At 32.6% G+C, this 24,841-nt stretch overlaps 1 protein-coding gene and 1 long non-coding RNA gene across 10 annotated transcripts; both read left to right on the top strand.

Moving 5' to 3' along the window:
- Nucleotides 1-3,097: 3,097 nt before the first annotated feature.
- On the top strand, nt 3,098-8,860 carry LOC105761661 (uncharacterized). 6 transcript variants are annotated; one of them, XR_008190856.1, is made up of 6 exons: nt 3,098-3,455; nt 4,041-4,139; nt 4,290-5,763; nt 6,566-6,647; nt 8,374-8,745; nt 8,821-8,860. It is a non-coding gene; the product is annotated as an uncharacterized LOC105761661 (long non-coding RNA). The 6 variants fall into 6 exon arrangements; XR_008190855.1 differs by having other exon boundaries at nt 3,099-3,455; nt 4,044-4,335; nt 4,922-5,763; XR_008190853.1 differs by having other exon boundaries at nt 3,099-3,455; nt 4,044-4,156.
- A 1,637-nt stretch (nt 8,861-10,497) lies between these two features.
- Nucleotides 10,498-17,921, top strand: LOC105761654 (disease resistance protein RGA2-like). 4 transcript variants are annotated; one of them, XM_052623491.1, is made up of 5 exons: nt 10,498-15,012; nt 15,136-15,212; nt 15,415-15,672; nt 15,973-16,152; nt 16,329-16,534. In XM_052623491.1, the coding sequence occupies exon 1, from the start codon at nt 10,728-10,730 to the stop codon at nt 14,961-14,963; it is 4,236 nt and encodes a 1,411-aa protein (XP_052479451.1). In that variant the 5' UTR covers nt 10,498-10,727; the 3' UTR covers nt 14,964-15,012; nt 15,136-15,212; nt 15,415-15,672; nt 15,973-16,152; nt 16,329-16,534. The 4 variants fall into 4 exon arrangements, with proteins under 4 accessions (XP_052479451.1, XP_052479449.1, XP_052479450.1 ...); XM_052623489.1 differs by having other exon boundaries at nt 15,494-15,672; XM_052623490.1 differs by lacking the exons at nt 15,973-16,152; nt 16,329-16,534 and adding an exon at nt 17,845-17,921 and having other exon boundaries at nt 15,494-15,672.
- Nucleotides 17,922-24,841: the final 6,920 nt, after the last annotated feature.

The following is a 24,841-nucleotide window of genomic DNA, read 5'->3' on the forward strand; positions in this document are numbered from 1 at the left end:
TAGAGTAATTATTTATTTGTTAATGGGGACGGCTTATTCGAGAGAAGTTTTTGAAGTGCCGTCTTTGAGGATGCCGATCCAGTGTCTCAACAACAGAAGGTATTATCCCCTGTGAGAGGGTTTTGTCCCCCACTCCGTGGAGAGCCATGTACTACTCACAAAAAGGGGTGCCTTGACCGTATGTGGACTTGCAATCACCACTAAGAGGCGACATGAGAGTCTCACCCTTGATGAGATTCGAACCCTTAACCTATTGAATATAGGTCAATTGTTGAGGTATATGGTACCACTTGAGCTACAGATCGACTCTTCTGAGAGTAGCCTTCGAAGTATCATCCTCGGTACACCGACCCAGTCCCTCTACATTATTAAAGTTGCTCTTCATCATTTGAAATAATTCAATATTTTCATCCATAATTTATCTCTAATTTTAATCAATATTATTTTTCAAAAAATAATTTCTTTAAAACATTTTTCGATTTTTGACGGTTGCGAAAATTTTGGCAACAAAATATATTTTTTACTATTGCACGGAAATGGTAACCCTACGATTTTTACTCTTTTTCCCTTTCATATTTACTATTTTGCCTTTCTGTTACTGCTATAAATAGAGAGTCATTATGGTTCGGGTCAATTTTGGGTTTAAGTTGTTTCATGTTTGAGCCATTTTGGATTACCACCATTTAAGTTTTTCAAATAGGGTCATCTCAAACTTATGTCATCTTAGGTTTGAATCATTTTGAGCACCAATTATTTTTGAATTTGAGACAAAATTAACATATTAGATAACATGTATAAGTAGATTAACAAAATAGAACCTAAACTCTAATACCTCTAATATAAAACTAATTGCTTTGGTATAAAGGCTATATTTGTTTTGTCCAAATTCATTTGAATTTGGATAACCATTGTCCAGATTTATTCTAAATGTATATATATGTTTTATTAATTTTAAAATATTTTTATAATTTTTCTAACATAGTATGCCACATCAGCCCATCTGACATGTCAGCACCATTTCGCATGTGGAGAATTTGAAAGGCTTCACCTTCTCTCCTTTTGCATTTACAGTGATGTTTTCAACCCCAAAAGAAAGTAGGACATGTGTGTGGTTGCTATATTGTGTCAATTAATCATGATGTTTAATGGCAATATTAAATTGAACCAAAACTACAACAGGCTTTAAAGTGAATGGAAATAATAACTTGATATATGGGCAGTAGATGGCATTGTGATCGAGATCAGGGTTTAATTGAATGGGAATTAGATTGGCATCGTCGTCATCGTTTTCCTTAAAGGAAAATTGGAATTTCAGAAATGGCAGAGAGATTTCATCAAAATTCAAAAGCCAAGGTCCGACCCTTAATACACTTTGGTTATAATCACCCTACTATTTCTTCAATATGACCTGTTCAATAGTTTCCCTTCCACATTGTCCATCATCTTTAATACCAGAAACTGAGTAGGAACTGGAACTTCACTATCATCCTTCCAATGGTCCTTTCTATTTGGCCATCTTCCATCTTCTTCTCTAAAACTATATAAATTTGTTATACATACAAATCTTTCAACTTAAGAATAACTAATTTCTAGAGTACTGATTCAGTAATGAATTTAGTTATACATTAAAATATTTGCTTATGAGCCAATGAGATTTGTTGGGACTCGAGAGCCCAAGTTTGAGTTTCATAATACGTAAATATCATGTGTGGGTTCTTTCCTATATTTCACTCTTAATGTTATTTGTTTGTATTTAATTAGATTTTAGTCTTTTTGTATTCTATACTAAGTTGATTCTATAGTTATAATTGGTGAGACATAAATTATTTATAACAGTATTTTTTTTGTTAATTATACTTGTAAGTTCCATCAATTATGGAGAAGTGATTAGGGTTTTAAATTATTTTATTAAATTTAAAGATTACTTTGACCAAAAGAGAGACCCTAAATACTTTGCTAAGGAAAAGAAAAGAGATCTCACATGCATTAGGGAAAAAGAAGATTGAATAGGTTGGTATAATTGAAACCCATGAACTGTGGACAAGCAATCATCATCAAATCTAGATGTAAATTTTAGTTTAGAAATATTGAAAATTAAATTAACCTAACCCCAACAAAAATACCAATAACTAAACGATCATGATTTCATAAATATAATAATAGAAACAATCTCGTTTAATTGGTTCGGTCGATTATTTTGGTTAATCACTCTAGAAAGAAATGTAATTGAGTTAGGTTTAAGTCAATTAATTGATCTAAAAGGAAGGTAATTTGAGTTTGGCTAACAGATCTAGCTAGTAAGAAAGCAAATCATAAATTAGTACAACAATTAGTAAGATAGGTTACAATTAGTATACTTATCACACACGTATGTTTGGGAATCATATATTTAGAATATAAGTGTGCGTTTGAATATAACATACAATAAATAATTAAAGCATAATGTTTGAAATTAATTAACAATAAAGTGTGCACAATAAAATAAAAATGTATAAAAATATTAAAGTTTTAGTTGAGTGGTAAATTAATAATTTTATTAATGTAATTGATATGGGTTCAAAATCCCATTATATGCACATATTTTATTTTTTATAATAAAAGACTAGAGTGACATTTTCATATTTTCTTTAACCAAGTTGGTACTTGATTAACTCGTGACATCAACTAGTCATAAGCTTAAATAATAGTATAAATAGTAAAATAGTAAATCAATTAACAATATAGCTACAATCAATCTCGGGCGTAGCTAGGGGTTGGCATGGTCCTCTAAAATAAAAAATTTTTCATTTAAGCTCTTTAAATATTTTAAAATTTTAAATTAATAAATATAAAATTACACTTTACTCCCTTAAATATGATAAAAATCTAATTTAATCTTTTAAATTTTATAAAGATATAAACTATTAAAATTGTAAAATCATAAAAATTATTATTTAATTTCAGAATTTTGTTTTCTATATGCTAAATACTGTAAATATTTGTGATTCAAAAATTTTGAGTATTGCACTTTGTTTGGTTCGACGTAATGGGTATACCATTACGCGCCGAATCGGTGGGCCCCACTTATTCCAGCATTTGGTTCGCTCTAATGCCCATTACGCGCCTATTACATTGCGTACGTATTCCTCCTTACTCACCAATTTCTATTCCCTGCCCAAAGTTCAGTTTAGCTTCCGTTTAGCATTCTTAGAATTTCTATGCCCTGTTTTACCCTCATCTTCCCAAGCCAAAATCCACCTCCAGAACTCTCCCTCCCAACATCAAATAGAAGCTGCCAGCAAAGTGACCTCCACCGCTCCCGGTTCACTTTCATTTGATTGTTTTGTCGAACCAAACGCACCATTCTGTTCTTCAAATGCAGTGAGTAGGGAAGTCCAAAAATAGACTTCTGTTCTTCAAATCCCAACAAGTATCTCCAAAGAAACCCTCAAGAAAACCTTTCCAATTCAATCAAGGTAAACATTGTCTGCCCTAACATTTTTCTTTCAACGTGTTTTCCCTTTTATGTCTATGATGAAAGATTCAACATTTCTAGAAATTGAATCATGCATTCACCTTTAAAATGAGGTTTTAGTAAGACTTGATTCATCAAATTAGTTGAATCATGTAACTATCGTTAAAAATTGGCATCTAAGGTTTCTGAAAACTAGGGCTTAAACTAGTTGAATTGAATCATGAATCCCAATTTTCGTGATCAAAGATTTAATATATTCCTAAAATGAAACTTTAATTCATTTGATAAAAAATTAGAAGTTGTAATGGCTGCGAATGAGTTACAGGGGAGTGCTTCAAGTATGGTTAAGAGGAAATCTTCGAAGGGTAAAGGGAAAGCTGTTATTTCTGGTTCTGAAAATAGGTTTGAGATATTGAATGATGAATGTGAATTGGAACAGATTGTTCAATGTGAACTGGAAGAAGATTTAGTTAATCCTTTTTTGGAATGTAAGGGGTTTTAACAATTCTCTCAAATAGATTAGTGTTATTAAATTTGTTCCCATGACCAACATGCTTGATTCTTGATCCTTTTTTTTCAATTTCAGCAGACAAATCAAAAAAATCCCAGAGTCGGGGAAAATACAGTTAAAAGCGTATAGAAAAGAGACAAGGAGAACTCTTCGTCTTCTTCTTCCCGATGCTCTGTAAGATGCTTTTAATTGTAAAGATCATACCCTCTAATTGGTTAAGTTTTGTTTCAGTTCATTGCTGGTTTGTTTCCGAATTGTTTACCTTTTCTTTTCGTTTCAATTTTTGTTTCTTTCTGGGATTTATGTTTGTGCTTTCTTTTCTAGGTACTTTCATTTTCTTCCTTATATCTACTAGTGATTCAACTTCTAGGTGATTTTGGCTCTTTTATATATAAATTATCAATAGCAGTTTTAGAATGAAATTTTCTGATTTAAGATGCTTTGTCATTCTTAAGGATAGGGTATTTATTTATAACATTGATATGAAACGAAATTGTATGATAACTTATTTTAGCTTGTCTTGGCTTGGAATATGTTGAAATTGAAATCAAATCGTCTGTCAAGGGAAATTTTCATAAACCTAGTGTCAATACCTTGAAAGTTGAAAAGAGGTAAGTTTGCATCAATCAGAGGGTTTTTAGGACATTCTATTTATGTCAAGTAACCTTCTTCTATGTTACTTTGTGTGAGTGCTTTGATATAAGCATATATCCGACATGGTTTTAGTGTGTAATATATACATGAGGAAATCTTATTACTCTTCTCCTTTTGACTTTTAGTGTGTAATATACATGTGTATTAATGGTAGGGTTAATTCAAAATGGACTGCTAGATTGGTAAACAAACATTAGCTGCATACCAAACATGGAAATGCTTCCTGAAGTATGTCTACCTCAAGTGCCTAGGTTGCCTTTTGGTAACTGCGCTATTTTATATGACATGTTGTAATTATTTAGGTTCTGTGTCTGCTACAAGAATGATGTTGTCTATGTAATCATCTGTGTTCATCCTATCAGCATGTGGAGTTTTGCATCTAACCGCATTGCCGGAACCTTCACAACACCCAACTATGCAAACATTGGCCTGGGATTTTTTCAAAGTTGCATGGCATATCGTAGGCGCTGATGTGATTAGAGCAGTGTTGTTTTTTTAATTACTCTAAGTTGTTGCCTGCTTTTAATACAACCACAATTGTATTAGTTCCCAAGGTTAAAAATCCTGGTCATATGAGGAAGTTTCGGCCAATCTCATACTGCTCTGCTTTTTTGTGAGTGTATCACTAGGATTTTGGTTAAATGACTTACAAAGCACTTACCTGATGTGATGCTAAATTTGTTTTTCTAGTTTAAAGCCTAACCCTGCAAAGACTGAAATTTTTGCTTCTGGGATTCTTGAGAGGAAATGGAGGATATTCTTAGAATTATTGGGATTAACATGGGAAGGCTGCCTATTAGGTACCTTGGTGTTCCTTTAGTGACCAGGAGGCTGACAGTTAAGGATTGTGCTCCTTTAATTGACAAAATAATAATTTGCCACTTGTTATAATTATAAATTTTACAAATATTGTGATAATTATTTTAATACTAGTTGATTTTAATTTGATTTCTAATGCTTAGAAGTGTAAATTCTTTTGTATATTAGCACCCTTGTTAAATTTCTTGCGCCTGGTGTATCTGACCACTGTTGTTCCAATAAATTGATGTTCTATGTGAACTTTTGTACGTATTGGACTGTTAGCTACCGATTTGCTCCAGACATAAATCGTTGGCAAGCTGAAGCTCTAGTTGCAATTCAAGAGGTATTTTATAGTTGCAATTCAAGAGGTTTTTTATAGTTGCAATTCCAGTAAATTGGACTGTTTTTTTTTATGGCTTACTCCATAGTAATGTTTTTATAATTATATTTTGCAAGTGGTGATGTAATAAGTTGATTTTTATTGGTATTGAAAAATTTGAATTTGGGATCGAATTTCTTAAGTTGAGGTAGTTCGAAAATTTTAATCGAGCAATTACGAGACCTGTACGAAATTATAGGATTTCTTGCACTAATGTATATTCATATACAACACATTAATTAAATGTGTATATTCATATACAACGCATTAATTAAAAATATTTTTATATCCAACAAAATTAAAAATATTATTTTAATAATATTACATATATATCGACTTTTCAACCATTATAAATTAAACCTAATCCAATCATGAGTAAATAAAATAAAATAAAAATTGGATCATTAGATATAATCAAGTAAACAACTTGATTAAAAACAAATATTTATAACATATTAAAATTGGATCATTAGATATAATCAAGTAAACAACTTGATTAAAAAACAATTATTGGATATATTAAAATTTGATCATTAGATATAATCAAGTAAACAACTTGATTAAAAACAAATATTCATTGTTATTATGATTGAAAGTGCTTGTAAAAATTGTTTAAAGAAAACAAGTATTCATTGTTATTATGATTGAAAGTGCTTCTAAAAATTCTTTAAAGAAAAATGTGGTTTGTTAATGTTAAATTTGTAACATTGTTGTCAAAAAATACGGTTAAGATTTTAAACTAGTATTGTTCATTTTTCTTTGATAGTGTGATATTGCTTCCTATTGAAGCGGCTTGTTTGATTGCTTCCTCCACCTACAATTCAGCGTCTTCTTTTCACACAATCACTGTAAGTTCTTTGGCAATTAAATTATTTAATTTTAGTTTACTGTTATTGAAATTATGATTGGAGAAATGTGACCATTTTACTACGATTTGACAATATGGAACACATTAATATCTTGCAGTAATGGCTCGTCTGCCTTTAATTGCACAAAGTGTGAGGCGTAAAAGAATTGGAATTGCATTGACAATATGGTTGGAAATATGTAAAATTGCGAGTTGGTTTTTACTTACATTGGGTGCCATCAATAGCCTACATACTTATAGACCAATGATTAGGTCCTATATTTTAGATTTTTATGCACAACGGGATTATGTGAAAAGGCTTGTATATGCTAGTGATGAGACCTGTATTGAACAAGTTAGGATGAATAGATTTTCCTTTTTCAAACTATGTGAGATATTACAAACGTTAGGGGGATTGAAGTCGTCAAGGCACATGCTTGTTGATGAGCAAGTAGCAATGTTTTTACATATCATTTCCTATCACCTTAAAAATCGAGTTATCAAGCATCACTTCAATAGGTCCGGGGAAACTGTTAGCAGATCATTTCATAGTGTTTTAAATGCTGTCATACGCTTACAAGATGTGTTATTTAAAAAGCGGAGCCAATTACAGCTAATTCTTCAGACAGAAGGTGGAAATGGTTTAAGGTATTGGACTGAGTTTTATATATAGCTTGTACATAATTTAGTTGATTTAGATTTAAATTTAGTATCCTAACTCAAGGTTTTATAACATGTCATATAGAATTGCTTAGGTTCTCTTGATGGAACCCACATCAAGATTAGGGTTCCAAGGGTTGATAAACCTAGATATCGAACGCGAAAAGGTGACATAGCAACAAATGTTCTAGGTGTTTGTACACCTAAAATACAATTTGTTTATGTTCTTCCTGGTTGGGAAGGTTCTGTTGCTGATGGGCGAGTTCTTCGAGATGCCATTAGTAGGAGACATGGACTAAAAGTTCCTCATGGTAAAGTGGATAGTTAGAGGACTTTGAATTATTCATTAAGATCAATTTTTTTTGGGGAATTAATCATTTTTAAATTTTTTTAATAGGTTGTTATTATCTAGTTGATGCTGGATACACAAATTGTGAGGGATTTCTTGCACCTTTTAGAGGACAATGATATCATTTGAATGAGTGGCGTCGGGGTTATCGACCAAGTACTGCAAGAATTTTTAATATGAAACATGCCTCAAAGACGTAATGTTATTGAAAGATGCTTTGGGTTATTAAAACTTAGATGGGGAATACTTAGGAGTCCATCATTCTATCCTGTAAGGGTGCACAATAGAATCATTAATGCATGTTGTTTGCTCCATAATTTTATTCGAACCTATATGAGTATTGATCCTATTGAAGCGGAGGTGGGAGAAGGATTACCTAGTGATGTGGTAGATGACGATAAACCTCATATCGTCAATATTCATCCATCGGATGCTTGGGCTACTTGGAGATGGAACTAGCCAACCAAATGTTTGATGAATGGCAAGCATCTAGAAATTAGTTAGATTTATGGAGGATGGAACTTTGGTGGTGTTTTTGTGTTTTTTGTATTGTACTAAACTTGTTGAATTATAGTTTGATTTCTTTTCATTCATCATGTGTTATAATTTTATACAGTGTTGAGTTTTTGATTCATGATATTGAACTCAATTTTAATTTTATAAAGTGTTCACCTTTTGATTCATGATATTAAACTTAATTTTAATTTTTTTTCTTAAGATAATTATGTCAGGTGTTTCAGAATCAAATGTTCCTTCCCAATCATCTCGAGGAACCAAAAGAAAATGGGTTTCAGAAGAAGCTGCAGCATTGGTTTCCTGCATGGTGGACTTGCACAATGTTGGAACATTTAACACTGATACGGGGTTCAAAGCCGGTTACTTAAACGAGTTGGAAAAAATGTTAGAAAAGACTTTACCTAATGCAATGTTGAAGGCTAGACCTAATATCGAGTCAAGGATTAGGTTACTAAAAAGGGATTGGTCAATCGTGTATGACATGTTTAATGGCCAAAACAATAGCGGTTTTGGTTGGGACGACCATAGGCAGGTCGTTGTTGCTGAGGATGCGGTTTGGGACTCTTATTTAAAGGTAAGAATGAGTTCAAGTCTTTATTATCTTATTTTTACCAAACTTATAACTAATATGATTTCCTCTTTTTTATAGAGTCATAAAGAAGCCGGTCAGTTCGGACATCGTAGTTTCCTTACTACGACCAACCGATCGCCATATATCATAAAAGATCGGCGATCGGGAAAGACGCTCAAACAATACCGACGTTCTTGAAGAAATAAATGCTAAGGATGTACCTACTGCAGATATTAATGAAGAAAGAAACGAATACTATGACTGCGATGATAATGTCTCTTTGGAGGACATGGATGTTTCTGCTACGGAGCCGCAACCAGATAGAAACCAAAGGGGTTCTTCATCTTCAAAGAGGAAAAAAAATAATTCTGATGCAAGTGGTCATTTTTCTTCTTCAGTTAATGAAGCTGCCACTTTATTGACTGATAACATGCGGGCCATTGGCGAACAAATCAGTAGGAGTATTGCCTCTGATGTGGTAGTTCAACAAAGGTCAGAAGAATTCCATACCATCCAAGAAAAAGCTACAAATTTATATCCAACCTTATGTGAAATAGAAGGTTTAACTGTGGATGAGCGGTTTCGAGCATTGAGTAAAATTACAGATCATCCAACTCAAATGCTCGTTTTCTTTAGTTTACCTTCTGAATGTACGGTTGGAATGGGTCAGAAGAATTCTTGCTGACCATTAAAAATTATGGTTTTGTTGATGACATTTTCGTAACTTTTTCTGTTTGTAATATTTGGGATGATATGTTATTACAATGTTTTAACTTTTTGATGTGGCAAAACTGTATAACATATGGATTGTGATATAGAATTTCATGAATTTCATTTAACAGTTTGTTAATATGTGAAAATTATGTTTATGCAAAATATAATTCTAAAGTTATTTATTCTGCTAATATTTTTTATTGTAGAATAATTAAATTATTTGTTCCACAAATGATATTTTACCACATTAAATATGTATTGCAGTTTAAAAATAATAAAGTAGATTATAAATTATATTTAATAATAATTATTTAAATTATATTTTATAGTATTATATATTATGATTTTAATAAATTCATATAAGAATAAGAATTTTATTAAATTATATATTATTATTAAATTATATTTACTAATAATTATTTTAAATTATATTTTATAGTATTATATATTATGATTTTAGTAAATTCATATAAAAATAAGAATTTTATTAAATTATATATTATTATTAAATGATATTTACTAATAATTATTTTAAATTATATTTTATAATATTATATATTATGATTTTAGTAAATTCATATAAGAATATTTATTAACAATTTTATTAAATTATATATTTTATTAAATTATATTTAATAACAACCATGTTAAAATATGATTAAATTATTTATTATTTATATTAATAATCTTATTAAAATTTAATAACAATAACAATAATCATTTACTTACAAAAATTCTGTTAAGGGTATTCTAGTCATTTTAGCTTTTTTCCTTATGCTATTACACCTCTATTCCATTCAACCAAACACAAGAATACCATTATGCCTCTATTCCATTCCACTCAACCAAACAAAAGAATTACCTATTACGTCTCTATTCCATTACGCCTCTATTCTATTACAGCGAACCAAATATGGTCTTGGTGTTTGCTATATTTTGGCGATATAGTTGTGAGAAATATAATATTTTGATGTTTAATTAAATTACATATTTAGGATAATGACCAAAAGCAAGAGAAAAGAAGAGCATCAAAATTCAAATGCAAAGGTCCCATCATTTCCATTTTTCCTTCCCCATTAACACGAAAAGACTTCCAACTCATTGCTTCAGAGTCTGAATTATTAAATGACATGCTTCAAGGATACTGTGCCAATTTCTTCAACTTTCTCTAATTTTGCAGATTCCATTTCCCTTTCTTTCTTTTTTGTTCCCTGACTTTCCATTTTGGCTTTGCTCATTTCTCTTGTCCCCTTATTTCTCACAATTCCACCATGTCTGTCATTGGAGAGGCTGCTCTTTCTGGGTTCCTGGACCTGTTGGTGGGCAAATCGCTTGACTCTGCACTCAACTTTGTTGCTGATCACTACCAACTCCACCAGCAGCTCAAGCAGTGGCAGTCCATATTGCCTGATATCCAAGCAGTGTTGGACGATGCAGAGGGGAAGCAGATCAAGAACATGGGTGTGAAGAAATGGTTGGAGGATCTCCAGGACTTGGCATACGATGTGGATGACATCTTGGACGAGTTCGCTTATGAAGAGTTACGCCTCAATCTCCAAGACACTCAAGCTCAAGCCAGACCTAGTAAGATACGGAAATTCATTCCTGAAAGGATTATTCGTAGTATTTTCCCTCCCACTTCTTTCCTGTTTCAGAATTCCATGATTCCAAAGGTGAAAGAGATCACTGCTAGACTGAATAGTTTGACTACTCGAAGAAGTAGTTTGGGGTTGAGTGAGATCTTGTCTCAAGCTCCAACCCCCAAGGGAAAGCAACCTAGGCTGCAACCAACTTCCGTACTGGATGGAGTTGTGGATTATGTTGGCAGACACAAGGAGAAGACAGAAATGATTGAGTTTCTCAAAGGTGATAACTCCAACGGAGTTTCAGTCCTTTCCATCGTCGGCATGGGAGGGATGGGTAAAACAACTCTTGCTCAGCTTGTTTACAATGATGCCACCATCAACCAGTCTTTTCACCACAAGGCCTGGGTATGCGTTTCTGATAAATTTAACGCAGTTAATATAACCAGGACAATTTTAAAATCCATCGATCCTGACTCTCGTGACGAGAATGACTTGAATTTACTTCAAGTTAAGTTGAAGGAGAAGTTGTCTGGGAAAAGATTCTTGCTTGTTTTAGATGACATTTGGAACGAGAATTATAATGATTGGACCATCTTACGGTCTCCGTTTGGAGCAGGGACCCATATCATTGTAACCACTCGTCTTCAAATTGTTTCATCTATTGTGGATCCGCTCAAAGCTTTTCATTTGGATAAACTCTCGGATGATGATTGTTTATCCATATTTACACAGCATGCATTAAAAGAAAGAAATTTCGATAGAGATCTCCAGTTTAAAGAAATTGGGGAGAAAATTGTTAGAAGGTGCAGTGGCTTACCTTTGGCTGCAAAAGCCATCGGAAGCTTGCTACGCACAGTTAAAGACTATGCAGGATGGGAAAGAATATACGAGAGTGAGATATGGAACTTACCAGAAGAGCAGTGTGGCATAATTCCAGCTTTGCGATTAAGCTACCATCATCTTCCGTCATACTTGAAACGATGTTTTGCATATTGCTCCATACTTCCTAAAGGTTATGAATTTGAGGAAGAAGAAATTATCTTGTTATGGGGAGCAGAAGGTCTCTTGCAACAAAAAGCTATGCCTCAAATTAAAGATCTCGGAAATCAATATTTTCAAGATCTAGTGTCCAGGTCATTTTTTCAGACATCCAGTAAAGATAAGTCCCGATTCGTAATGCATGACCTAATCAATGATTTAGCTCAAGTAGTTGCAGGGGAAATATGCTCAAAATTAGAGGGTGATAAGAAATGGAAGTTCTCAAATCGCACTCGACATTCTTCTTATATTGCTGGAACATATGACACAGTGAAGAAGTTTGAAGCATTTGATCAAGTGAATTCTTTACGTACTTTTTTACCCTTAATGTTTTCTAGTGATTATCGGGGGCCTTTTTTAACTAATGTTGTTTTGGTTGATTTGCTACCAAGACTTGGCTACTTAAGGATGCTTTCTTTGAGTGGGTATTGGATCACTGAGTTGCCTGATGTTTTTGAAAATTTAAAACATCTTCGCTACTTAAATTTTTCCAACACCCATATCAAATGCTTACCTGATTCTTTGTGCACTCTTTACCATTTGGAAACTTTATTATTAAGAGGGTGTTACTGGCTTCAAAGGTTACCTTCAAAGATGGGAAATCTTGTCAACTTGCATTATCTTGATATCAGAGGTGCGGACTCAATAGAAAGGATTCCTTTTAGAATTGATAAGCTAACGAAACTTCAAAGGTTAACTGATTTTATAATAGGGGAAGGTGATGGTTGTTATATTAGAGGTTTGAAATATTTGTCAAACCTCAAAGGTGATTTCCGTCTTTCTGGGTTGGAGAATGTTAATGGTGAAGATGCAGGGGAAACCAAGTTAAATGAGAAGCGGGGAATTCGTCGATTGGTATTGCATTGGAGTGAAAAATTTGAAAAGGCTTCAAGGAATAAAGAAGTTGAAGAATGGGTGTTGGACTCTCTTCGTCCTCCAAAAAAGCTTGAGCAACTCGTCATTCAGAATTATGGTGGTGCGAAATTCTCTACTTGGATTGCAGATTCTTCCTTCGAAAATATGTTGTCATTGGAGCTTCGCAATTGTAAAAATTGCAAATCTCTACCATCGATTGGAAGGTTGTTGTGGTTAAAAGATCTTTCAATTAGTGGTTTGGATCAAGTACACAAGATTGGTGCTGAGTTGTTTGGAGAAAATCAATCAAATGCTTTTGCATCACTAGAGTCTCTGTGTTTTGACAATATGCTGAATTGGGAGGAGTGGAACCTATGTGAAGACGATGAGCAAGTTTCGAAATTTCCCAGCCTTCGTAAGCTTTCAATTAAAAGATGTCCTCTATTGTTGGGAAGGTTGCCAACCATCCTTCAATCCTTGCAGACACTTGAAATCTATGAGTGTAAGAGACTGGTAGTTTCAATTTCTTGTTTTCCCTTGCTGCGTAAAATATGGGTTGAAGGGTGTGAAGAATTGGTGGATGAAGGTTCTTTGTCTGTACAGAAGGTTACCTCCTTGAAAGATGTGTTTGTTTCAAATATTTCAAATTTTAATATTTCAGCAGAGAGGATAATGTTGAGATTTGCAAACTCCGAAACATTCAAGATATCTGGTTGGAAGGAGCTGGGATCTTTATCGCAAATTGGGTTAAGATTAGTCGGGCATCGTTTTATTACGATTGCGGGTTGTCCCCAATTGGTCTGTTTGGAAACAGAGGAGAGATTGCAACTTGACAAGATTCCAGGTGTTGAATCTCTTCTAATATATAATTGTGAAAGGCTCAGACTACCAGAAGCCTTACATGCTTTCCCATTGATTACAAGAATGCAACTTCAAAAATGTCCAGGCTTGGTTTGTTTTGCAGAGAGTAACTTTCCGCCTGCTTTAAAAGAGCTGTGGATTCGGAATTGCAGGAATTTGCAATATTTGGTTGATGAAAAAGAAAATAATAATAAGAGTATGAGTAGCAACACTTGTCTTCTTGAGCGTTTGGAAATAAGGTGCTGTCCATCTCTAATATGGTTATCATCAAGGGGCGATATATGCAATCGGCTTCAACGTCTTAATATTTACCGTTGTTCAAAGCTAAGTAGGTTATTTTTAAACGCCAAGTTACCCGTAATGCTTAAACAGCTATTAATTTGGGATTGTCCAGTGTTGGAATGCATAGCCCAAGACTTCCTTGAAACCACTGATCTCGAAATCATTCGTATTAATGGTGCTGGAAAAATTAAATCATTATCGCGGGGATTGGACAAGCTCAGCCATCTTCAGGAGATTCAATTATGTTGGTGTCCAAATCTGGTTTCATTTGAAGAAAGTGGGTTGCCCACCACAAATCTCAGAGTTTTCGCAATTGAGGATTGTGAAAATTTTGGAGTCCTTCCCAAGTGGATCAACAACTTCACCTCCCTTCGAGAATTAAAGGTGTCTTATTGTTCGGTTGACTTCTTTCCAGAAGAGGGTTTCCCTGCCAACCTCACATCACTTGCAATCTCAAACGCACCCAAAATTTATACATCACTTGTTCAATGGGGATTTAACAGACTCACCTCTCTTCAGAAACTCAAAATCAACGGTGAAGGATGCTCAAATGTGGTGTCGTTTCCAGAAGAAGGGATAGGAATGACGCTGCCTCCTTCTCTCACATCTATTTCCATTGACAATTTTGAGAATTTGGAATTCATGTGCTCCAAGGGCTTTCAATACCTGACCTCTCTTCAAAAATTGCGAGTCGATGATTGTCCTAAGCTCAAATCTCTTCCGGAAAAAGATATGCTTCTCTCGCTTGAGCGTCTATCAATTCATGATTGCCCGTTGCTAGAAAAAGGGTGCAGTAGGGGTAAAGGACGAGAGTGGTCCAAGATTGCCCACATACCTTTTGCTCAAATTGATGGTGAAATAGTCAACCCGAGGGAATTACATTGAAATTTAAGCAGCAAAATCTAGCATCGATTTCTCCACACTCAAACCACAGGTGCGAAACGCATTTTAAACATTTATCAATTTCATACCTTTTCTTTATATATATCTGATTGTCCTCATGAACAACACGATAATAGAAATCGGTGTTATATATTTTGTATTTACTTTTTTGCAGGCATTGAAGGCTAAACTGGCGAAAAATAGAGGAGACCTTCAACTGGTTTGCTTCAGCTTATTTGATGTTGTAAAGCGGTTAGTCAATTCTCTGCATCATTTATTCAGCAAATTGAATGTTCTGTTTTCATCTGCATCTTCTAATTTCTAAGCAGTTGCTATGAAATTGGGATATGGGAATGGGATTTTAGTTAAAAGTATTTGAGATTTCGTTGTACTATTAACCAATGGTGTTTCAGAAGAACAAGTCTTTTACGTGATAGTTTGTTGATCTTTGTAGATAGATTTCTGTTATTGCATAAGGATATCAGTGCCAACAGATTTCGTCATCACTGTAGACATGGTATTGATCCTTGCAGGATGAATGGAGGGATGCGGTACACGTTACAACATGGCATTAAAGAGCTCAATTTAACATAAACACAACAGAGTTCACTGAGCTGCAATTTGGGGTTTTCACTTCCAGCCTCAGTGTTCCCAAAAATAGCAGTGACTAAGTGACTCACTATATATCGACTCTCTTGCTTTTGACTTTGAGGTATGAGTTAAATGAATCAAATGATATATATACTGCAGCAGTTTGGAACTAGTTTTATTGCAGCTCTCTTTTAATGTTGCTTTTCAGCTTTCCGGTCCGGTAGATTGGCATATTTTCTACCAATCTTTATATGAATTTCCCCTGCTTTGAAAGGCTTCAACTGTGATGTTATCAATGTTTATGATAGGGCAAGTATAGGTTATATGGAGAATATGTGCTGGATCATATTTTGGTGCTTGGTACAAAGTTGTAGTTGAGGAGCCAAATATGCTACTTATTTAGCCTTATACTTTCATTCAGCTTTGGGAACCATGAAATTGGTGGCAGATAAAAGGCCAAAAGGTACCACTGAGGAGGTGTACATACCTTTGGGTGATAAACCCTGGAATGGTGGGCATCCAAAGAGGGCAATACCTGCTTATGGGCACAACAACAGCACAACTTCGTTGGTCGACAGATGTTGACAAAAGGAATGGAGTGGTAAGTTTTTTTTTTTTTTATTTGTAATGCTTTTAGCATCATCTATTTCTATCTACGCAAATCATCAACCTATCTTAGGTCTCCATTGATGATTGATAAAAGGTTAGGATGTTTTAAATAAATTATTGTTTTTGACATTTTGAGATTGTTGGCCACTTGTTATTTATTATTGCCAGGTATTTTTCAGTTTGTGGAAAGTTTATAGTTGATGCTTATTTAGAAGATTGCTCAAAGTTTGTGGATAGTTATTGTGGTGAGTTATTTTATTTTATTATGTAATTCTATTGTAATCTTCATTTTTTAGTAGTGAATTTCATTTTTGGTTTTGCCCGTGGATGTAGGAAATATTCCGAACCACGTAAATCATTGTGTTCACTTTCTCTACTTTCGTTTTTGTGTTTTGAATTTCTTAATTTTTTTTTATGAATCCAAAACATAATTTTATTAATAAAACAACTACAGTAAATACAAAACAAATCATAAAAAAAAATGAGATAGCCATATACATCTCAATGATTACACTCAAATATCAACACAAATCAAAAGCATCAAACCAAAATACTCAAAAGAAAACAAAGCATCAAATATTACAGCCACACGAAATAATATTTCAACACGCTTTTACTCATTTTCTTTCAAACAAGTCTGCCACATAATTGCTTTCAAGGTAGTCTGCACCACACTGGTAGATGCGCCACTTTTCTACCGGAATTGGTATAAACAGGTATCAGTTTATTTCGATATATCGTTTTGAATTTATCGATATTTTATATCTATATAAATAAATAAACAAATACCAAATAAATGATACTGAATAAATTTCAAATGTAAAATATTCATAAATTATATAAAATATTGATTAATAAACTCTACAAATAAAAACTCATCATTTAATAAATTAAAAATAACAAGAAAAAGAAGGATTTTTTCAATAAAAGAAGTTGAAGGATGGGCGAAGATTTTTCTATGATAATGAAGTGAGTGGATTTTTTATTATATTTTAATTTTAAATTTTTAATGTAAAAATATGTTCCAGAACAAAATTTAAATGTTAAACTTTACTTTTTAGTGTAATATTTTTATTGGTCAATACATTCAAATTAAGTCATTAGTCTAATAAAAATTAGTTAAAAGTTTTACATTTTTTAATATTATTCATATAGCAGCTGGTGCACCATGTCTCAATCAGTGTGGTTGAAATTGACTGAAACGAACCAATGTGAATGGTACAGATTGAATTTTTCACCGATACGGAAGAGGGTGTTGCTGGATGCGCTATAGCACTAAAATGGTGGCACCGATCGGTACGACTGAAACCATGGTGCGGAACAGATCACCATGGTTGCTTCTCATTAAAAAAATTCATCTCTTTGTAAAATAAATTTCATATAATCTAAGCCATTAAAGAAATATTTGTAAAATGTTAAAATATGAGTGGAGAAAAAAAAAAAAAAACAGGTCCAGCCAACATGGCCTCTTCCAAGTTAAGACTCCATTTCAATTTTTCTATATCTCCACCCATTACTTCAAATATTTGACATTTCGCTATTTATTTTGTGAAATGATAAAAAAATGGCAGTATAGGGAGTAGATCGATTCCTTTCCTGTGTTGGAGCATATTTTGGTGCTTGGTGCATAGTTGTGGTTGAGGAGTCAAATATGTTATTTATTTAGCCTCGTCCTTTCATTCAGCTTTGGGAACCATGAAATTGGTGGCAGATAAAAGGCAAAATGGTACCACTGGGGAGGTGTACGTACCTTTGGGTGATAAATCTTGAATGGTGGGTATCCAAAGAGGAGAATACCTGCTTATACGCACAACAAACAGCACAACTTCGTTGGTCGACAGATGTTGACAAAGGAATGGAGTGGTAAGTTCTTTTTCTAATGCTTTTAATATAAGTTGACAAAAGGATGTTTTGTATATAGTATTGTTTTTGACATTTCGAGATTGAAAAAACAAATGTTGGTCTCTAGTTAATTATTATTGCTAGGTATTAAAAAAATTATATTTTTTAAATTATTCATGTAACAGCCGATGCATCATGTTTCGGCCGGTGCAACTTGAATTGTTTTAAATGAGCCAATGTAAACAGAACAGTCTGAAATTTTCACCGATGTGGAAAAGAGGTATTCCTTATTGTTGTGCTGTATCACTGGAACAGTGACACTGGCAGGTACAGCTGAAACCATGGTGCGGAACCAACCACCATGGTTGCTTCCCATTAAAAAAAGCTCAACTACTTGTAAAATGAATTCCATATAATCCAAGCCATTAAAGAAATATTTTCAAAATGTTAAAATATGAGTGAATAAAGAAAAAAAAAAAAACTGGTCCGGCTAACATGGCTTCTTCCAATTTACTACTCCACTTATATTTTTCTGTCTCCACCCATTACTTAAAAGATTAGGAAGCACCAACATGATTCTTCAAAAACAGGGCCAAAAAAAAGCTCAGACACAATACAAGTACAACACGATATAGATAGGCATGACATGGAAATTCTTTTTAAAAAATATTTAATAGAATAAAAATATAAATTTGATATGCAAATGCTTATTAATTGATTGCTGAAAGTGAAAGGTTACTTCTTTTGGAATAAAATGATGATTAGCTGAAGATTCTATTAACTTCCCATGTTGGACTCTTCCTTGACTGCCATTGGAGGTTTTTTAAGATTTCGTGCAAGGCATAGATTAGCTGAAATATTATGATACGGTTGTAGTTGTGTAGGAACATAGAAAACAGAATAAGAAATTTTAGCTGAAACTAAGCTTCGATATCTTGCTGAACAAACAAAGGAGCTAAGCTTAAGCTATATAAACAGAATGCTTGATAAAAAACCAAAAGAAGGAGAAGAATTTGCTGAAAGATTCATCATCATTCATTGAGAACTAAAACCATTACATATATCAAGCAATCAGCTTGTCAAAAGATGAAAATATTACCTCCACTAACAAAGTCTTGAAACTTAAAAAACTTTGCTTCCACACTTGGTTAAGCTGATTTATCAAATCTATCAAGTATGTTACTAACTTAGTTCTAATTTAACTAAGCAACAAAACATCAACTAAAAAGTAACATTTTGTATATATTTTGTATTTAATTTTGCAGGCACTGAAAGCTATATTCAACTGATTTGCTATAGCTTAATTCTCTGCAACATTTATTTAGCAAATTGAATGCTCTGTTTTCATCTGCGTCTTCTAATTTCTAAGCTTCTTGATAACGGGACATTTTAGACCATAGTTGTGTTAAAATTTTAAAATTGAAATTATTATAGTATCAAAATTTATATAATTATATTATACTTTACATTTGTATGATTTACACTAACCGTGTAATCAAGTCAAAGCTTAACTTGAAAATTTTGAGCTAACTTAAAATTCGATACTCAAAATTTAGCTCAAGCTCAATCAAATTTCACTTTTAAAGCTTGAGCTTGATTTGAGATAAATCTTGAATAACAAAATTAAAATTTGACATATAATTCAAGCTTGAATTAAAAACTTTTGATACTAATTAAAATAATAATAATAAGCTCTATAAGTTTGTGAATTCATTTAATTGAACTTAAAATTTGATTGGTTGTTGCCCTTGACGTTCTCTTAAGAAATCGGAGGTTTAGAAACTTAGAATCATGCCTTGAGGCGTGAATATCATTATCCTTGAAGGCTTTTCTAAAGAGCCGACCAATGAAAACACTCAATTGAGATTGTAGGAGAAAGGTTTTTCTGAAGAGAATACAGAAGAAATTTAGATGAGAATGTGAAAGCTAATGAGGAACTTTGAAAACTGCCATGCATGGTACTTATAGGGATTTCATTGGCTTAATATAGCAAAGGTAAGTTGATTGAATTAGCTAAAACTAGTTTGAAAATGGTTCAATGAATTTGGACTTAATTAAATATAGCTTCAATCGATTAAATTATATTTAGCGTGACTAAATATAGGTGTTACAAGTTCGCTTTTCTTTGACTCTCAAAACTTCAATAAAATATAAGTCCAAAAACAAAAAGGCTTGAATGTAGACGAGTCTACTCTCTCAATTTGGTTCTTATTAAGTTCAGAGAAGTATAATGACTTATAAATAATGACACAAGATCTTTTTTTAGCAATGTGAGATTTTTGCAGTTCTTTGAAATACATGAAAACTTCCAATAATCTCCCACATATTTCAAAGATTTCAGTTATAATTTTAAGTGAGAGTTTCAATATACTGCAATAATCATATTGTCATTTGGACTGTGAACCAAAATTTTTAACAAATGAGATATGATTTACTTAAATAATTGATGAAATAAGTTTTTGAACTAATTATTTAATTTCCAAATTAACTTTCTCACTTACCACATTATATTTATGATTCATTCTTCAATGCGATTGTGTGCTAATAGGTCATGCGCGTGTCTAGTTTTTATGAGTACTCTAAAGATTACCAAAGATCTCATAGAAGCGGCCCCACTACACACTCATACAGGCCAACCCATTAAGTGTATACTACAGAGCAATACACCACCTATAAAAGATATGGATGATATTAAAAGTTTTTACTCATCCTCACCATCCATGTAGTTATTTGTTTAAGTACTATTTATATCAACCACTTAATTGGACACGCCAATGTGTTTTTTGGTAGATTGAATATGATAATCGATAGTATTAATTCTTTATTAAAACCAAAGCAATTAACTCATTTGGTGCCAAAAAAACTTTATGAGACGGTCTCCTAAACCAGAGAAATAACAAATACTGAAATAAAGGTTTTGAAGTACAATTTCGAATGGTACGACTCTCTCCCAAATTGACTCTTGACTTAAAAGCTAGATGGGAAGTTTAATTACTCATGAAATTAAGCATACTAGTTTAAAGGGTTCAACAAATAAACAAATAAAAGAAAGGAAAAAAAAAGGGAGGGTGGCGTGGCGGCACAATATTGTGCAAGAGAAAGAAAGAACAGAATTAGAAACAGAGAAGAAAAGAAAGCAATTGAATTGCTGTCCCTTTTAGAATATACCTAATCCTACTTAAATTCTTTAATCTAATCCAATATTAGATTGTTATCTAAAAATATATCAAAAAATAAAATACTAGAAAATTAAAATATTATCCTAATAAAAAATTAAAAGTACTCTCTTTCTTTTTCGAACCCTATATGATGGCCTAATGGTCAAGGGTATTCAGTGTCCCAGGTGTTTTGGGTTTGAGTCACATTAGTCATGTTTGTTGTTCGGGTTTTGTCATGTTATTGTACCCAAAAAAAAAAGCTCATGGCCCAAAACTTTTACAACGACTTGCATTTTCAACTCCTTTTTACTTTCTAAGTTTGTTTTTGCACCTAATTGTTGACACCATTTTTTTTGACAAGACGGAGTCGACTTGGATTTTGAAAATGAAAACGAATATAGGAGTCACCACAAATCTTTTTTGATGAGGTGTGATCGGGTCACCTAGTAAAACGTTTGTTTTTAATAAACAGTTTGGATTGATTAAAACAATGCTTTTGGTCTGCGAAATTCAGAAAAAACAAGTTCGGGAGCCAGTTACGTACAAGGAGGGATTAGCACCCTCGCAACGCCCAAAATTGGTACCTAGTTGATTAATTAGTGTCTTAGTGTCGAAGATTGAAAACTTTGAAAGTTTTAAAAATACAATCCTAAAAATTTTCGAATAATATGGGCTGAAATTTAGGATTCTCTTGTTCCGAAAGAATATCACATCCAGCACGTTAGGATACGATACTTTAAACCCTCGAAACCAAGATCACCTTATGGTTTCCAAAACCCATACTTTGAAATTTTACAAGGATATTTGGCTATTTGGTTAAACGAGAAATCGAAATCCAGCACGTTCGAACACGTTTTCTCGAATTTCCAAACGTGAAATGTTGCCTTAATTTACAATTTTCTTTTTGAATTTGGATAAAAAATTATATGTGATGTAATAACAATTATGATAATGCAAGTAAAAATACTACGAGCAAAAAATAAATAAATAAATAAATAAAAGATGAATCAATTATATATACAATAACAAGTAAATAAACGAATAGAACTAAAACGTTCCTTTAAAATAATAACGAACACGTAAATAAATAAATAAATAAATAATAATAACAATAAAGAAAATGAATAAAATTATAAAAAATGCTAAAAGATATGTATGTATGTATGTATGTATGTATGTATGTATGTATGTATGTATGTATGTATGTATATGAAAATTATAAAATATAAAAAATATATAAGTATGTATATATTTATATAAATAAATTATAAAAATATGTACGTGTATTACAGGTGCTCATGGGCCGGGCGGGCCGTAATATGGGAGGGTTTGGGTAAAAATATAGGCCCGAAATATGGGCTTGGGCAAAAAAACGAGGCCCGTTTAGAAAGCGGGCAGACCTCGGCACCACTTTTTCGGCCCTGCCCGCCCGATATATTAAATATATTTATTTTTTAATTTTAAAATATTTTTACATACTTTTTAATTTTTTAAATTTTAAAATATTTTAAAATACTTTTTTAATTTTTACTAATTTTAAAATAATTTTAAAATAATTTTTAATTTTTTAATTTTAAAATATTTTAAAATATTTTAAAATACTTTTTTAATTTTTTAAAATTTTTAAAATAAAAATGGGCCGGGCCGGGCCCGGGCTTATGATTTTTTTCCCGGGCCGGGCCTAGGCAAAATCTTAGGCCCATATTTCGGGCCGGGCCCGGGCCTAGGATCCGGGCTGAAATTTTTTATGGGCCCGGCCCGGCCCATGAGCACCTCTAACGTGTATATATTCAACTGATTTGCTATAGCTTAATTCTCTGCAACATTTATTTAGCAAATTGAATGCTCTGTTTTCCTCTGCATCTTCTAATTTCTAAGCTTCTTGATAACGGAGCATTTTAGACCATAGTTGTGTTAAAATTTTAAAATTGAAATTATTATAGTATCAAAATTTATATAATTATATTATACTTTACATTTGTACGATTTACACTAACCGTGTAATCAAGTCAAAGCTTAACTTGAAAATTTTGAGTTAACTTAAAATTCGATACTCAAAATTTAGCTCAAGCTCAATCAAATTTCACTTTTAAAGCTTGAGCTTGATTTGAGATAAAGCTTGAATAACAAAATTAAAATTTGACTTATAATTCAAGCTCGATTATAATTCAAGCTTGAATTGAAAACTTTTGATACTAATTAAAATAATAACAATAAACTCTATAAGTTTGTGAATTCATTTAATTGAACTTAAAATTTGACTGGTTGTTGCCCTTGACTTTCTCTTAAGAAATCGGAGGTTTAGAAAATTAGAATCACGACTTGGGGCGTGAATATCATTATCCTTGAAGGCTTTTCTAAAGAGCCGACCAATTAAACACTCAATTGAGATTGTAGGAGGAAGGTTTTTCTAAAGAGAATACAGAAGAAATTTAGATGAGAACTTGAAAGCTAATGGGTAACTTTTAAAACTACCATGCATGGTATTTATAGGGATTTGATTGGCTTAATATAGCAAAGGTAGGTTGATTGAATTAGCTAAAACTAGTTTGAAAAAGGTTCAATGAATTTGGACTTAATTAAAAATAGCTTCAATCGATTAAATTATATTTAGCGTGACTAAATATAAGTGTTACAAGTTCACTTTTCTTTGACTTTCAAAACTTCAATAAAAAATAAGTCCAAAAACAAAAAGGCTCAAATGTGCACGAGTCTATACTCTCAATTTGGTACTTATTAAGTTCAAAGAAGTATAATGACTTATAAATAATGACTCAAGATCTTTTTTTAGCAATGTGAGATTTTTGTAGTTCTTTGAAATACATGAAAACTTCCAATAATCTCCCACATATTTCAAAGATTTAAGTTATAATTTTAAGTGAGTGTTTCAATATATTGCAATAATCATATTGTCATTTGGACTGTGAACCAGAATTTTTAACAAATGAGACATGATTTACTATAGAGCGCTAATAGGTTATGCGCGTGCCTGGTTTTTATGAGTGCTCTAAAAATTGCCAAAGATCTCATAGAAGCGGCCCGCCTACACACTCATATAGGACAAACCATTAAGTGTATATTACAGAGTACTACACCACCTATAAAAGATATGGATGATATTAAAAGTTTTTACTCATCCTCACCATCCATCTAGTTATTTGTTTAAGTACTATTTACATCAACCACTTAATTGGACACGCCAAATTATTTTTCGGTAGATCGAATACGATAATCAATAGTATTGATTCTTTATTAAACCAAAGCAATGAACTCATTTGGTGCCAAAACAACTTTATGAGACGATAATATGTATCTCCTAAATCAGAGAAATAACAAATACTGAAATAAAAGTTTTAAAGTACGATTTCGAATAGTACAACTCTCTCCCAAATTGACTCTTGACTTAAAAGCTAGATGGGAAGTTTAATTACTCATGAAATTAAGCATACTAGTTTAAAGGGTTCAACAAATATTAAATAAAAGAAATAAACAAATAAAAGAAAGGAAAAAAAAGGGGAGGGTGGCGTGGCGGCACAATATTGTGCAAGAGAAAGAAAGAACAGAATTAGAAATAGAGAAGAAAAGAAAGCAATTGAATTGCTATCGTATGTGTAGTTTGAGTTTGAGTCACGTTATTATACCAAAAGGAAGAAAAAGATAGATCATGGCCTAAAACTTTTG

Source organism: Gossypium raimondii, chromosome 11 (genome assembly GCF_025698545.1).
Source record: "Gossypium raimondii isolate GPD5lz chromosome 11, ASM2569854v1, whole genome shotgun sequence".
Taxonomy (NCBI): Eukaryota; Viridiplantae; Streptophyta; class Magnoliopsida; order Malvales; family Malvaceae; genus Gossypium; species Gossypium raimondii.

Bases quoted from the DNA above. Each gene is read 5' to 3' on its own strand.
- LOC105761654 (XM_052623490.1), top strand. From the start codon at position 10,728: ATGTCTGTCATTGGAGAGGCTGCTCTTTCTGGGTTCCTGGACCTGTTG.